Source organism: Macaca nemestrina, chromosome 20 (assembly GCF_043159975.1).
Source record: "Macaca nemestrina isolate mMacNem1 chromosome 20, mMacNem.hap1, whole genome shotgun sequence".
In the NCBI taxonomy this organism is placed as follows: Eukaryota; Metazoa; Chordata; class Mammalia; order Primates; family Cercopithecidae; genus Macaca; species Macaca nemestrina.
Genome location: NC_092144.1, coordinates 54,599,746 through 54,615,231, shown reverse-complemented (window position 1 = coordinate 54,615,231; position 15,486 = coordinate 54,599,746). Strand labels below are relative to the sequence as shown.

The window sequence follows — 15,486 nt, the reverse complement described above, 5'->3', positions numbered from 1 at the left end:
TCAGGTGAGACATGATGGTGGTGTGGACGGTGGCAGCAAGAATATTTGATCTGATTCTGGTTCTGATTTGTACGTATTTGCTGATGGATTGGATGTAGAGTACAAGGAAGAAATCAAGAATGACTCTAGAATATTTCCTCTTCATTTCAAAGGAGAGAAGTACCTCTGGGGCAAATCTAGAGTTTGCTTTTGGACATGTTTTTTAAGTTGCTTTTTAGACATAAGAGTGGAGTTGCCAGGTTGCCATGGAGTCATCAGTGTGTAGATTCTACTGAAGGCCTGAGGCTGGATGTCTTCACTAAGGGAGTGTAGGAGGATAGAGAAGAACTTCATGTGCTGACTCTTGAGGCTTCCTGACCAGAAGAGTTCAGGGACAGGAGGAAGCACAAGGAAAATTTGTACCCACTGGAAGTTTCTGGAAACCCTGAAAATCAGCCAGTCGGAGGAAGTGAGGGTAACTTAGCAAGTTTGCTTCAAATGTGGCCCCTGGACCCACTTTGTCACCATCCCCTGGAAACTTGTTTAAAACACAGACTCCTGGGCTCTACTGCAGAGATACAGAATCAGAATCTTTGGAGTTGGAATCTAGCAGTCTGTTTTCATCATTGCTCCTGGTGATTTGTAAACATACTGAAGTCTGCAAAGTGCCGTCCTAGAGGATCCTGAAGTTTGGGTTTAAGTGGCATTGGGGTGGAGGCCTTGTTTCAGATCTGACCTCTACTCTTCCCCTTTGTCCTTTGTGTAGGAGGGTAACGTGTTGCCTGGTTGTCCACACCTGGGTCAAAGGGCCATCCCAAGTTCAGGGCAGTACATGAAGGGAGGGAGAGAGAAAGATGCTTGTCACTGTGGGCCATGCAGAGGGCTGGTACTGATGGTTAGAGGAAAGAAGGAGATTTGAGTTCCTGAAGCAGTAAAATTCAGTGAGTGTCCTAGAGTAGACAGCCCAAGTATGTGTATCTGTTTGTCTGAACTTGACCTCATTGAGACTTGAATTTCAAGAGGAAAGAGTTCAGGCAAGGTGGGGAAGGGTGGGAACTTATGCCTGCTGTCTTTGCACTACCTCCTGAGTAGCTCTGAGCAGATTGCAAGAGTTTTGTTCAATCTCTGTGCATTGCTTCCTGCTGATAGAATTGCTTAAGTGCTTCCCACGTGCCAGAGCCATGAAAGGTAAATAAAGAAAAAGAAGTCTCAATTATTTTGATGACTTACAGATCTGACCATGGAGGCAGTGTGAAAGGTGGTAACCAGCAATTTACACCATGTGTTGCTGGATCCCAGAGTAATTAATTCAGTCTGGGGAGCGACGGGGCAGAAGAGACTTAATTTCAAAAAGGAATTCTTGCCCTGGGTTCCTTGAGCATAACTCAGGAGTTCCATGAATTTGAGTGGGAAAAAATTTTATACTAGTCTAAGTCACAGGTAGCGTTTCACTGTGAACATAGGTGCTAAGCCACAATATTAGCAGTAGTTGTGACTTTGTCATCCATATACATCATAGATATTTTTATGTCATATTCTGGTTTGCACAGATATTTCAGAGTATTGTTTATGCTCATTACTCTTTTGAAATTGTAGTAAATTTGTTGTTTATATTGAATATGTTAATAAAGTAACACTGTACTTGCACAGTGAGCCATGCGGAGTTGTAATAGTTTTGAAGTTTGTATTTCAGTATAATTCTTTGCATTTCTTTCTATGCATTTAAAACTTTATTCTGAGTAGAGGTCTTTAGATATCATCAGATTAGTGAAGGGGGGTCATGGCACAAAAAAAGTTAAAAACGCTGACTTAAAGATGGCTCTAATCTTTTTTTTTTTTTTTTTTTTGAGACGGAGTCTCGCTCTGTTGCCCAGTCTGGAGTGCAGTGGTGCGATCTGAACTCACTGCAAGCTCTGCCTTCCGGGTTCACGCCATTCTGCCTCAGCCTCCCGAGTAGCTGGGACTACAGAGGCCCGCCACCATGCCCGGCTAATTTTTTGTATTTTCAGTAGAGACGGGGTTTCACCGTGTTAGCCAGGAGATGGCTCTAATCTTTATCCTGATTTCTGTAATCCCTAAGTATGGGGATTTAGTTTATTTTATTTTTTGCAAGTCCAACATTACTGCATTAATAAAGCTTTTTCTCTCCAGGTGTTTCTTCACAGGGCACAGGTCCCATATGTTTGTGGAGTCTCCCTGCCCTTCTGAGGAGCCCTGTGCCTCACTGAGAATTTAGCTGCAGGGCCCTTCTCACAGACTCTTCTGTGACTGTCCTTACCCATCTGCAACATTCTTGGCTTTCTGGACTATGAGCCCCTTCAGTGTAGGGGACTAAACCTGACTAGTACTGAGTAGATGTCCGATAAACTACTGAGTGAATAGTATCCAGAGGATACGAACCACAGCCTTGGGGCCCAGAAGAAAGGACTAAGTAAAGTTCCCTCCTGAACCTATAGGTCCTCCGACCATGGGAAGCAGTCACGCTCTGGACAGTAAAGGTGAAGACAGCGACTTGTCAGAGCTTGGAGAGTCTCTAGAATGAAGAAGGCCTGGATCTTCTGTGTCTCCAGCTTAGGAAGACCAGACAATAAACACAATTGCTGCTGCTCTCAGAAATCTTAGCAGAAGAGACCATGGAGACTTTGACCTCAAGGCATGAGAAAAAAGGTGACGGTTAATAGAGGGGGTGGGCAGAGGGAGAATCCGAACTTAATGTGGAGCAGAAAAAGTTGGGTGTTGAGGAATTTCCTCAAGTGAGAAGAAACCAGTCTGTAAAGCTGGGCACTTTCCTACCAGATAGATGATCTAGAGCTCCGGGCAGCACCAACTCCTCCTCATGGCCTCTTTCTCCTCCTACAGCTCTTCATTCTCAAGCCTCAGCCCTTTCCCAAGATAGGAAGGACAAGACCATGTTTCAGGTGGGTTGTTTTCTTTTCTCTCCCGAAATACCACCTTAGGCATCAGAGAGAAAACATACATCCCTTCTTGGTAAAAGGAAAAAGAGTGAAAAATGTATTGGGTGAATACATTACATTTTTCATTGCATTTATCCATAGAATAGTGATGTGAGACAGATAGTATGATTCTGTTTTAGAGATGAAGAAATGAATGGGAGATTCAGGATTTGAACTCAGGCCAATTGGATTCGATAATCTACCTTTCTGGTCTGCCTTTCTGCCACCACAGTAGCTTCATGCAGAGGCCCAAGCCTAGATGAGCAGAGAGATGACTCTCCAAATACTGAATCATTTCTGCCTGGGTTGTTCTCTTCTGTGGAACATGTATTGATTTATAGATGTAATATTCTCCATGTAGTAGACCCTACCAAAAAGTATACCATGCACAAAGTTTAAAAACAACATATTAGGGGAGAAAAGTTTCATCTGTGAAAAAATTTTAATATCCTTATTTTCAGAAGAGGGCTATGCATAAAGACCTGAGGATTCTTGTTCAGGAAGGGAGCAGAGAAAAACTAATGCCCACTAATCATATGAAAAGATAATGAGCCTTTATTAATCAAAAGGATTCACTTTAGAATAAGATTTATGATTCTTCCAGCAGACAGCCAAAGATTTGAAAGGTCAGCATTCACTGTTAGCTGAGATATGGAGAAATGGGTACATCCACATAGCTGCAGGAGTATTTCAGCCTTTCTAGAAGTTCTCCTTATTCTGGTCGAGCATTTCCCACTCTAAGAATTTTTTCTAAATGAGAACAAATGTGCAAAGAATGATAATTGCGGCCTCGTGCATAACAGCCAAATATATATACACACGCATACATGTAAACACACGTATATATACATATGTATACATATATACACACACATATACACATATATATACACATGTGTATACACATATACATATACACACACATGTATCTGTATATATACATCCAAACACATAGAAGGATTCCGTGTTCATCTCTTAGTGAATTGTGGTTTCATTCATTCTTTTGTCTGGATTCTAAGCTGCTATCAAGTGAGATAAAGTAAATGAAAAAATAAGGATATGGAAATAGGCTATCCTTTAGTATATACATATTTCTTAATTTTCTTTTAAATTGAAAAAAATCATAGCCATTGCAGAATTTTAAGATTATGTTTTTTCAACACATAAAACATTATTTTCTAAACCTTTCTTTTATGAAAAGAGATTGTGAAAGAGTTTTGAAGATTTGATTCACGTCTTTTATTGTATACCTTAATTTTAAATATTATTGATTACTTCCTGCTGTGAAAGTTGAAGCAATTAGCACGTTTTTACTTCCCACCATCTTCTGATTGTTACTATATTGTTATTGTCATTGTTACCTTCTGATTCATAACCGTCAGTTCCCCCAGTTGAGACTCACTTCTGTGTATTTAGGTAATTGCTCACCACCTCTCCTTTTACCACGACTTTCTTACTTGAATTTATTTGTTGATTGCCTCAATTTCATCTACAAAAACTTTGGATGCAGTCTTTTTGTTCCCCCATGCTAAAGACTTGCCTGCAGTATTCTCTGCATTTTTCCAAGTTTAAGAATGTTGTGGGCCAGGTGAAGTGGCTCGTAATCTTAGCACTTTGAGAGGCTGAGGCATGCGGATCACTTGAGCTCGGGAATTCGAGACCAGCCTGGGCAACATGGTGAAATCTCATCTCTACAAAAATACTAAAAAAATTAGCTCACTCATAATATTAAACCTCTGTAGCTCAGTCATGTTAATAATACTAGTTTATATATATTTCATTATAACTTTTAAAATAAAGATTTAGTAGAAGACAGACCATACCAAAGTCTATAATGAAATAAATTAGGTTTCCCCTAATTGAAATTCTGTCCTTGCTAATGTGCCCAGCATTAACAAAGAGGTGTCCATCCATCAATATCTTTGTCGTGTGAAAATATATGTTACCCTCTTTAAAAAAGAAATGGGGCCAGGCACGGTGGCTTACGCCTCTAATCCCAGCACTTTGGAAGGCCTAGGTGGGCGGATCACCTGAGGCCAGAAGTTCAAGACCATCCTGGCCAACATGCTGAAACCCCGTCTCTACCAAAAATAAAAAAATTAGCTGAGCATGGTGGCGCATGCCTGTAATCCCAGGTACTCGGGAGGCTAAGGCAGAAGAATCACTTGAACCTGGGAGGCGGAGGCTGCAGTGAGCTGAGATCATGCCAGGGCACTCCAGCCTGGGTGACAGAGTGAGACTCCATCTCACAGAAAAGGAAATGGAAACATGTATGCTTTCCGTGTAGTAAGTATTTTACTACTATAAGATACTCAGTTCTGATTACTACCAGTTTTAGCGCTACAGACAGTACAAACACATGTGATTTTCGCATCCTGTGCTTTAATCTGTAAATTCTATGATGTAGATGTCTAAATATTGCTGGCCCAATGGGGTATACTTTGTGTGGGAAAAAACCACTCAAACTCTAAGTGCTTTCTGTATTCTGACACTCAGCAACAATAATCACAGGCAGAAGACTTCTGTGGTCAACCGTGTGGGTTTCTTCTCAAACACCAAGTAAGCAATCGGTTTTGTGACAGTTTTGCTGGGTTCCCTTCAGTTCAGTTCTGACACTGTTTACCTGGAGGTAGTGTCACATCCCACAGGTTGAGGATTCGGTCCCACAAGAGACTGCTCCTCCCTCCCACCAGTTGCAAGTTTAGGCCTCCAGAACTTGTAACCAACCAGCTGCAAGTTGGGGTTCCCGCAACCCACTCTTTGGGTTTGATTAATTTGCTAGAGCAGCTCACAGAACTCAGGGAAACACTTATGTTTACTGGTTTATTATAAAGGATTTTACAAAAGGATACAGATGAAGAGATGCATGGGGCAAGGTACGGGGGAAGGGGCATGGAGCTTCCATGCCCTTTCTGGGCATGCCACCTTCCCAGAAGTTCTCTGAACCTGGTCCTCTTAGGTTTTTATGAAAGTTTCATTAGGTAGGCACCAGTGATTAAAACCATTGGCCAGTGGTGATCAACTTCACCCTCAGTTCCTCTCCCCTCACTGGAGGTTGAGGGGGCGGTACTATAAGTCTAATCCTCTAATCCTGCCTTGGTCTTTCCAGTAAACAGCCCCGTCCTGAAGTTACCTACCGGCTGCCAGCTACCGGTCAACTCATTAGCATAGAAAAAGACATCACGGTTCTTTTTTTTTTTTTTTTTTTTTTAAATTATACTTTAAGTTCTAGGGTACATGTGTACAATGTGCAGGTTTGTTACATATGTATACATGTGCCATGTTGGGCAAGGATCTAGAACTAGATGTACCATATGACCCAGCCATCCCATTACTGGGTATATACGCAAAGGATTATAAATCATGCTGCTATAAAGACACATGCACACGTATGTTTATTGCGGCACTATTCACAACAGCGAAGACTTGGAATCAACCCAGATGTCCATCAGTGACAGACTGGATTAAGAAAATGTGTCACATATACACCAGGGAATAGTATGCAGCCATAAAAAAGGATGAGTTCGTGTCCTTTGTAGGGACATGGATGCAGCTGGAAACCATCATTCTCAGCAAACTGTCGCAAGAACAGAAAACCAAACACTGCATGTTCTTGCTCATAGGTGGGAATTGAACAATAGAGATCACTAGGACACAGGAAGGGGAACATCACACACGGGGACCTATTGTGGGGACGGGGAAGAGGGGAGGGATAGCAGTAAGAGATATACCTAATGTAAATGACAAGTTAATGGGTGCAGCACGGTAGAGTTTCTAAGGGCATTTGAAATTGTATGCCACAGAGACCAAATACCCATTTCACAGTGTCACACACTTCATTGTAAACTGTTAATATATTATTGCCACAGTATTTGAGAAGAAATCGTAGCAATTTTTGCTCTTCTGCACACATGCAATTCCAAGAATTATTAGTACTACTTTTGCTCATCTGACGGAGGATATATGGCAAAGATACCCCCATTTTATTTTGCAGTTTCCTGCATTGTAAACATGATAAGCACTTTTTCATATGTATATTGGCTATATTTGTATTTTATCAGTAAATTGCTTAGAAAATACTTTTGCCTATTTTCTCATTAATTCATTTTTTACCATGTTTTTAGAAGCCCTTCTGAACACCTATCAAAAGTGTAGTAATTATTTTTTCTCAATCTTTACTTTTTTAAAAATTTCAGGTTCAGGGTACATAGGTTTGTTATATAGGTGAATTGCATGTCATGAGGGTTTGTTGTACAGATTATTTTGTCACCCAGGTAATAAGCCTAATGTCCATTAGTTATTTTTTCTGATCTTCTCCCTCCTCCCACTGTCCACTCTCAAGTAGGCCCATGTGTCTGTCGTTCCCTCTTGTGTGTCCAAGTGTTCTCATCATTTACCTCCCACTTATAAGTGACAACATGCAGTATTTGATTTTCGGTTCCTGCATTACTTTGCTTAAGATAATGGCCTCCAGCTCCTTCCATGTTGCTGCAGAGGACATGATCTCATTCTGTTTTATGACTGTATAGTATTCCATGGTATATATGTTCCATGTTTTATTTATCTAGTCTACTATTGATGGACATTTAGTTTGATTTCATGTCTTTTCTGTTGTGAGTAGTGCTGCAGTGAACATGCGTGTGCATGCGTGTTTATGGTAGAATAATTTATATTTCTTTGGGTATATACCCAATAATGGGATTGCTGGGTTGAATGGTAGTTATGTTTTAAGTTCTTTTATGAATCACCACACTGCTTTGAATAATGTCTAAACTAATTTATATTTCCACCAGCAGTGTATAAGTGTTCTTTTTTCTCCACTTGCCAGTGTTTATTTTTTGACTTCTTAGTAATAGCCATTCTGACTGGGGTGAGGTGGTATCTTGTGGTTTTGATTTTCATTTCTGTAGTCATGTTGAGCATTTTTAAATATGCTTGTTGGCTGCATATATGTCTTCTTAAATTTTACTTTCTTAATGGTGACTGTAAAGAAGTTTAAAGTTCTTATATAGTTAAATGATTTATTAGTTCCTTTTTGAAAATTTGGTTTCATATAATTTCAAAAGACCTTATCCATTCTGAGACTAATCAAAAAGTCATCTAAATGGCTGTTTAACATTTATATTAAAAATGTTTTTCTCATCAGCAAGGTCTGAAAAAATGTTTTATCTCTAGTATAACTGTAATTTATTTTTGTAAATGACATGAGGTTGACATTTAAGTTCATTTCTTCAAGATGGATACCCAGTTATGAAAATGTTATTTTTACATCAATCATTCTTTTTCAAGTCAACCAAAATACCACACTCATTTGTGTGTGTGTAAATATATATATATGTTTGTACATATAAATATACACACACATATGTATGTATGTGTACATATCATATACAAAGACAGAAGGAAATACAGCAATTGATTGCTATTTCACATGGACCTGACTGCTCTGCATTCTGTACTCTGGTTCACTGAATTACTTGAACACCTGCATTGAATACCAACTTATTTTTTTAAAGACACAGTCTCGCTGTGTCACTCAGGCTGGAGTGCAGTGGTGCAGCCACAGCTCACTGCAGCCTTGACCTCCCAGGCTCAAGTGATACTTCCACTTTAGCCTCCCAAGTAGCTGGGACTAAGGGGCACCATCACACCTAGCTTATTTTATTTTTTGTAGGGATGTAGGTCTCCCTGTGTTGCCGAAGCTGGTCTCAAACTCCTGGAATCAAATGATCCTCCCACCCCGGTCTCACAGAGTGCTGGGATGACAGGCAGGAGCCACTGTGCCTGGCTTAAACACCTACTTTTGAAATTTAGAAATTTGGAAAAAAAAATGATGTTGGAATTAAAGTTTGGCTAGAACTTAGTAATGGTGCCCTTTGTTTTATGGTAGTTTTTGGGTTGGTGGTGTTGGTTTTTTTTGTTGTTGTTGTTGTTTGAGACAGGGTCTGTCTGTCACCCAGGCTGGAGTGCAGTGGTACAATCTCAGTTCACTGCAGCCTTGAACTCCCAGGCTTCCACCTCAGCCTCCTGAACAGCTGGGCCTACAGGTGCGCACCATCACGTCCCACTAATGTTTCTATTTTTTGTAGATACGGAGTCTTGCCATGTTGCCCAGGCTGGTCTAAAACTCCTAGGCTGAAGGAATCCTCCCACCTTGGCCTCCCAGAGTGCTGGGACTATAACTTGGAGCTACCTCACCGAGCCCATGGTAGATCTCGAGCTACTTTTTTTCAGTTACTTTTGTGGCATTGGTCTGTTCACATTTTCTTTCACTTATTCATTCAGCAAATATTTGTTGAATACCCAACTATGGGCCAAACATTAAGCACTTGTAATATATTAGAGAAGAAAATGGATAACATCCCCACCTCATGGGGCTGACATTCCAGAAGGGGAAGATGGGTAGCAAATCAATTAAAAAGTAGACAAGTACCCTTGAGTATTTTAAGGGACATAGCCAGGGTGAATGGGTGGCTGCAAGGTTTTTGGCCTGAAAAACAGGTTTGGGAGCACCTCAGTTTATCCATGTAGGGGAGATTAGTAGACAATAACTTGAGAGTAACAGCTCCATTCTGATTGGGCTCTTTTAGGTTCAAGATTCCTTTAGATGCCCAAGTAATAGCTGGATATTCCAGGACTCAGTGGAGAAGGCAGGGCTGGATATTAAAAAATGAGAGTTGGTGTCTAGTCAACAGCTGTTTAATTAATTGCCTAACTGACCTCTTCTGGCCTGAGCTTTCTCCCTTCCACAACACCTCTAGTCTTGGGATTGATGGTTTAGTTCAGGATTCTGCCGGGAAGAGGGCTCTGTTGGTGTTTCTGCCTTAGTCCACTCGTCACTCAACATTTATTAGGTGTATATTTTTGGACAAATAATACTCAATTTTCTGAGACCCCATTTTTCTCATCTGTGAAATGAGGATAGCAATGGTAACTATCTTGCAAGTTCTGTGAGGATTAAATGAGATAGGTCCTATAAAAATTCTTAGCCTAGTACCTACCTACCTTATAATAAGTTTGATGTAAGTGTAAGGGATTGATATTATCTGCTTTAAATCTTATTTTCTGGTCTCCTGCTAACACACATCTTGGCTTTTATAGGACAGTTGTTAAAGCATAGCGGCTCTGGAACTAAGCTCTATGTGTTCAAGTTCTAGTTGTGTATCTTCCTAGCTCTGTGACTTTGGCCAAGTTACTTGACCTTCTGGTGCAGGGGTCCCCGGGGTCACCTTCATATTTGGTGCTTTGCCTGGACTCCTGGGCCTAGTGTGTAGTTTTCCTTATGGCTAAAATTTATTATAGTGGCACAGTAAGAATACACATCTGGATTAGGAAGGGAGATAGACACAGGCGGAGACTGGTGGAATTCACGTGCAGGCTTCCTGTGCTCTCCCTCACATGAAAGGTCTCCCACCACACACTCCCCAGCGCAGCATTGCAGCCACTTGTGTACAGTGTTTCTGCCCAGAGGAGCCCAGTACAGGCTCAGCAACCAGATTTTTGTTGGGAACTGGACACATTGGCACCCTCTACCTTCCATGTACCAAAATTCAGACTCCTGGAAGAAGAGTAGGCATTCATCATAAGTCACATTGTTCCATAAACCACAAACAGCTGGTATACCAGGGTTCCGTGCCCCAACCCTGTGTGTGAGGGGAACATTTAAAAAGCCGAGTTCTCAGACCCCAGCCAAGGGCCATCCAACCCTGGAAGCCTTTATGGAGATACCAGTCTTGGGCCTGCTAAGTTAACCCTTTTCTGCCCATCTCCCTGTGCCTCAGTTTCCTCTGTAAAGAAATTATCCACCCCAAGGAACTTTTAAAATCAACTTTATTGAGAGAGAATTTACACACAATAAAATATACTTATTGAAAGTGTTCAGTAAATTTTAAGACATATATTCACCACCATATCCAAGATACAGAGCATTTGCAACACTTCAGAAAGTTCTCTTATGCCTCCATGCAGTCAGTCCCTCTTAATAATACAATCTGTCTGCTTCTTTCCATTTCCCAAGCCATGTCCAAGTCCGGGCTAACATGTCTCCCTGTAACTATTGCAGTGGCCTCTCCTATGTGGTCTCCTTGTGTCTATACTTGATCCATTCCTGTGTTTTTCCATGCTGTGTCGGGTTCATAATTTTAAGACAGCTCATCTAATTTTATCACTACCCACTGTAAACCACCCTTCAGTGTTTGTTTCCTGCTTTGAGGAAAGACCAAAATCATCAATGTAGCCTAAGAGACCTGGAGTGATCTGGCCGCCGCCTGCTTCACAGCGGCATTGCCTGAGGCTGAGATACGTGTGCCCTGCTTCTTACCACTTCCAGGTTTTCACCAACTGTTCCCACTGTCTGGAATTTTCTCTCCTCTGTTTTCCCTCAGTTAATTTCTACTTGTGCTTCAGAATTGAGATCCAGTTTTGCTTTCTCAAGCAAAGCATTTGCCTCTGTAAACATTGCTTCTGATAAGAATGGCATACAGTACCTGGACTGTTTGTGCAAACAATATGGTTTCTACTGAAAACCTGCTTTTCTGGAAGTCTGAAACTTTGGTATGTGCTAGTCAGGAGGTGACTAGCCCCCAGTGAAAATCCTGGACACCAAGTCTCCACTGAGCTTCTCTGATAGATAGCATTTCACAGGCCTTGTTGCAATTGATTTTTGGAGGAATTAAGCATACCTGTGTGACTCCAGTAGGAAAGGACTCTTGGAAGCTTGCACTTGGTTTCTTTCCAAGTTCACCCCATGTGTCTTTTCCCCTTGCTAATTGTATTTTATTTTCTTTCACTGTAGTAAGTCTTAGCCATGAGTGTCATTGTATATCAGGTCCTGTGAGTTCTCATGGCCCATCATACAACCTGGATCTGGTTTTAGGAACTGCCAATACTAGCTCCATGAAGCTCTAGCTTTTTGGCTCATCTCTGTAATTCCTGGTGACTAACCTTATTTTATAGGTACTGAATATTTCTTGAAAAAGTAATATGGCATGCATTCTGTATTAGTCTGTTCTCATGCTACTAATAAAGACATACTCGAGACTGAGTAATTTATAAAGGAAAGAGGCTTCAGTCACAGTTCCACATGGCTGGGGAGGCCTCACACTCATGGTGGAAGAGCCGTCTTACATGGCGGCAGGCAAGATAGGCTGTGGAGGGGAACTCCTATTTATAAAGCCATCAGATCTCGTGGGACTTATTCACCATCATGAGAACAGCATGGGAAAGACCCACCCCCATGATTCAGTTATCTCCCGTCAGGTCACTTTCATAACATGTGGGAATTATGGGAGCTACAATTTAAGATGAGATTTGGTTGGGGACAGAGACAAACCATATAACATGCACTAAAACTTTCTATAGCTACCATGCCTTCATATCAAAAATATATGCATGACTTAAACAACAAAGTCAAGTAAAAGTAGTCACTCATTCTTGACTTGTAATACCTTGTTGCAGGTACTCCAGGGACATGCTGAAGGCAAAGTATAATTCTTCTTTTTTTTATCTTTTTTGAGACAGAGTCTTGCTCTGTCACCCAGGCTGGAGTGCAGTGGCGCGATCTCGGCTCACTGCAAGCTCCGCCTCCCAGGGCCATTCTCCTGCCTCAGCCTCCCGAGTCGCTGGGACTACAGGCACCCGCCACCACTCCCAGCTATTTTTTTTTTTTTTTTTTTTTTTTTTTTTTTTTGGTATTTTTAGTAGAGATGGGCTGGTCTGGAACTCCTGACCTTGTGATCCACCCGCCTCAGCCTCCCAAAGTGCTGGGATTACAGATGTGAGCCACTATGCCCAGCCAAGGCAAAGTATAATTCTGAGAGCTCCCATATGCAGTTCTCAAGAAAGCTTGCCACTGTCCAAGCGAAAACAGCAATGATATTACAGTAATATTTTGATGATCACTGTATTGCAGAATACGCGACTGCCATCTGTTCTCACTGGACTGGAACAATTAGCTTTAAAAACACAGGTCACCATTCAGAGCTGAAGGGGACACAGCATAGTTTGAAATTCCTTGGTTCGAAATGCTACTTTTGAGGTCTCACCTGGTTGAGGAGATGGTTGCATGACATACATTAGCTGATTTCTGTCAGTGGTTGACATGGAAGTCCCTTAAAAAGGGTGTGGAATGGAAGAGGGGCTGTGGTCGCAGAGAACAGGATTTGCGCACCTGGTGATGAAAGAATAGCGAATGATTGGGAAAGAACCATCATTCTGGCAGAGAAAATGATTTCAGGGTACATGCAGGCATGGGCACAGTAAATTAGGCACTGTTGGAACTGTAAATTGTAACAGCCTTCTTGGAGAAAAAATTGGCAATCTGCAAGTCACAGTCAGATTATAAAATGTGCAGACAAGTGATTCACGTGATCTAGTTCAGAGAAATTTCTCCAAGAAGTGCTCACAGTAGGCTGGGTGTGTTAGGCCATTCTGGCATTGCTACAAAGAAATACCTGGGTGGATCAGGAGATCAGGCGATTGAGACCATCCTGGCTAACACGGTGAAACCCTGTCTCTATTAAAAACACAAAAAGATTAGCTGGGCATGGTGGCACGCACCTGCAGTCCCAGCTACTCAGGAGGCTGAGACAGGAGAATCACTTGAACCTGGGAAGCAGAGGTTGCAGTGAGCCGAGATCGCACCACTGCACTCTAGCCTGGGTGAGAGAGCAAGACTCTGTCTCAAAAAATAAAAAACCCCAAGACTGGGTGATTTATAAAGAAAAGAGGTTTAATTGGCTCACAGTTCTGCAGGCTAAACAGGAAGCATGCTGCTGGCATTTGCTGGGCTTCTAGGGAAGCCTCAGAAAGCTTATAGTCATAACAGAAGGTGAAGGGAGAGCAGGAACTTTACATACTGAAAGCAAGAAGTGTGGTTGGGGGAGGGGAAGTGGAGGTGCCATACAATTTTAAATGACTAGATCTCACAAGAACTCACTATCATGAAGACAGCACCCAGTCATGAGGGATCTGCCCACATGATCCAAACACCTCCCACCCTCGCTTCCTAGTACTGGGGATTACATTTCAACATGAGATTTGGTCAGGGACAAATATCCAAACTGTATCAGTGGACAAATTTCCAAATATCAGTGGCTCACCCCTGTTAATCCCGACACTTTGGAGGCTAAGATGGTAGAATCGCTTGAAGCCATGAGTTTGAGACCAGCCAGAGCAGTATAGCAAGGTCCCATCTCTACAAAAAAAAAAAAATTAGCTGGATGTGGTGTTGCAAGCCTGTAGTCCTAGCTACTTGGGAGGCTGAGTGAGGCATGGGGATTGCTTGAACCCTGGAGATTGAGGCTGCAGTGAGCTATGATTGCACCAGTGCACGCCAGCCTGAGCCACAAAGTAAGAGACCCTGCGTCCAAAAAAAAAAAGTGCCCTAAGTGAGCACAGGATACGATGTGTTTGTTGCTTGACGCTGCATGTCTGGGGTAGTTCAGTTGCTTAGAATTGAAATTATTGGCACTAAACATTAATAAACTGAAGTTGACACATCCGGCTGAACAAGTTCCTGCTGTCTTGTCTTCTTTTTTTTTAGAGATGTGCAGTTTATCTTTAGATTTTTAAATTCTTTTGTTTCTATAAACCTCCTCTGTGGACACCAATTTGTCTTCATCTAGTAGATGTTTGTGTTAATGGTTTTTCATTGTAGGAGCCATTAAGCTTCAAGGACGTGGCTGTGGTCTTCACTGAGGAGGAGCTGGGGCTGCTGGACTCTACCCAGAGACAGCTGTACCGAGATGTGATGCTGGAGAATTTCAGGAACCTGCTCTCAGTGGGTGAGAGGAATCCTCCGGGTAATTGGAACTGAACTTCTTGGAGTGTTCTTGTTCCTGGAGAGAAGATATTTTTGACTTTTTTACACAGGTTAAATCTTATTTTTATAGAACTCGTAGCTCCGGCTGCTATAAAAAATTGTCAGACTGGGTAGCATATAAACAACAGAAGTTTATTTCTCAGAGTCTGGAAGGCCTGGTCCGAGATCAGGGTGCCAGCATGGTTGGGTTCTGGTGCGAGCCCTCTGCCAGGGTGCAGATAGCTGACTTCCTTTTGTGTCCTCACATGGCAGAGAAGAGCTCTCTGGGGATCTCTTTTCTAAGGACACTAATTTCTGTTCTGGGGGCTCCACCTTCATGACTTAATTACCTCCCAAAGACCCACCACCTCCTAATGGTATCACATTGGGATTTAGGATTTCAACATAGGAATTTTTGAAGACTGGGGTAACAGGTGGAGAAACTCCAAGAGATGCATCTCCAGGTGAGAACCATGGGGCCTAGAGGTCTTGGAGACAAGAGCCTGGCTGGGCAGTGAGGAGTGAGCTTGCCACACAAGAGGTCCCATTCATCACCCCTTGTGTTGCCTGTGGGTACTGTTGGCAGCATCGTAGATGATTGTTCTGCCACTTCATTTCTTCCGTTCAGTTCCTACCTTCTCATGGTTTCTGTGTGTCTTTCACAGAATATCATACCCAGAATGAGTGAGGGACCTCTGGACTTCCGTCCCTCTAATAGAAACAGCCAGGCAGTAGAAGGCAAGCCAGTGGCAG

The 15,486-nt window shown here is 42.1% G+C and overlaps 1 protein-coding gene across 13 annotated transcripts in view; it reads left to right on the top strand.

The window, feature by feature from the left end:
• The window catches only part of LOC105463817 (zinc finger protein 229), a 51,245-nt gene that overhangs the window by 25,601 nt on the left and 10,158 nt on the right, over nucleotides 1-15,486 (top strand). For 10 of the 13 annotated variants that reach the window (XM_011711151.3, XM_071087083.1, XM_011711154.3 and 7 more), the window contains 3 exons: nucleotides 2,436-2,646; nucleotides 2,839-2,897; nucleotides 14,590-14,734. In XM_011711151.3, coding sequence (XP_011709453.2) covers nucleotides 2,613-2,646; nucleotides 2,839-2,897; nucleotides 14,590-14,734 — 238 coding nt within the window. In that variant the 5' untranslated portion in view covers nucleotides 2,436-2,612. Of the gene's footprint in view, nucleotides 1-2,435; nucleotides 2,647-2,838; nucleotides 2,898-6,669; nucleotides 9,142-14,589; nucleotides 14,805-15,486 lie in introns of those variants that run through there. The other 3 variants (XM_011711153.3, XM_071087084.1, XM_071087085.1) reach the window with 3 other exon arrangements.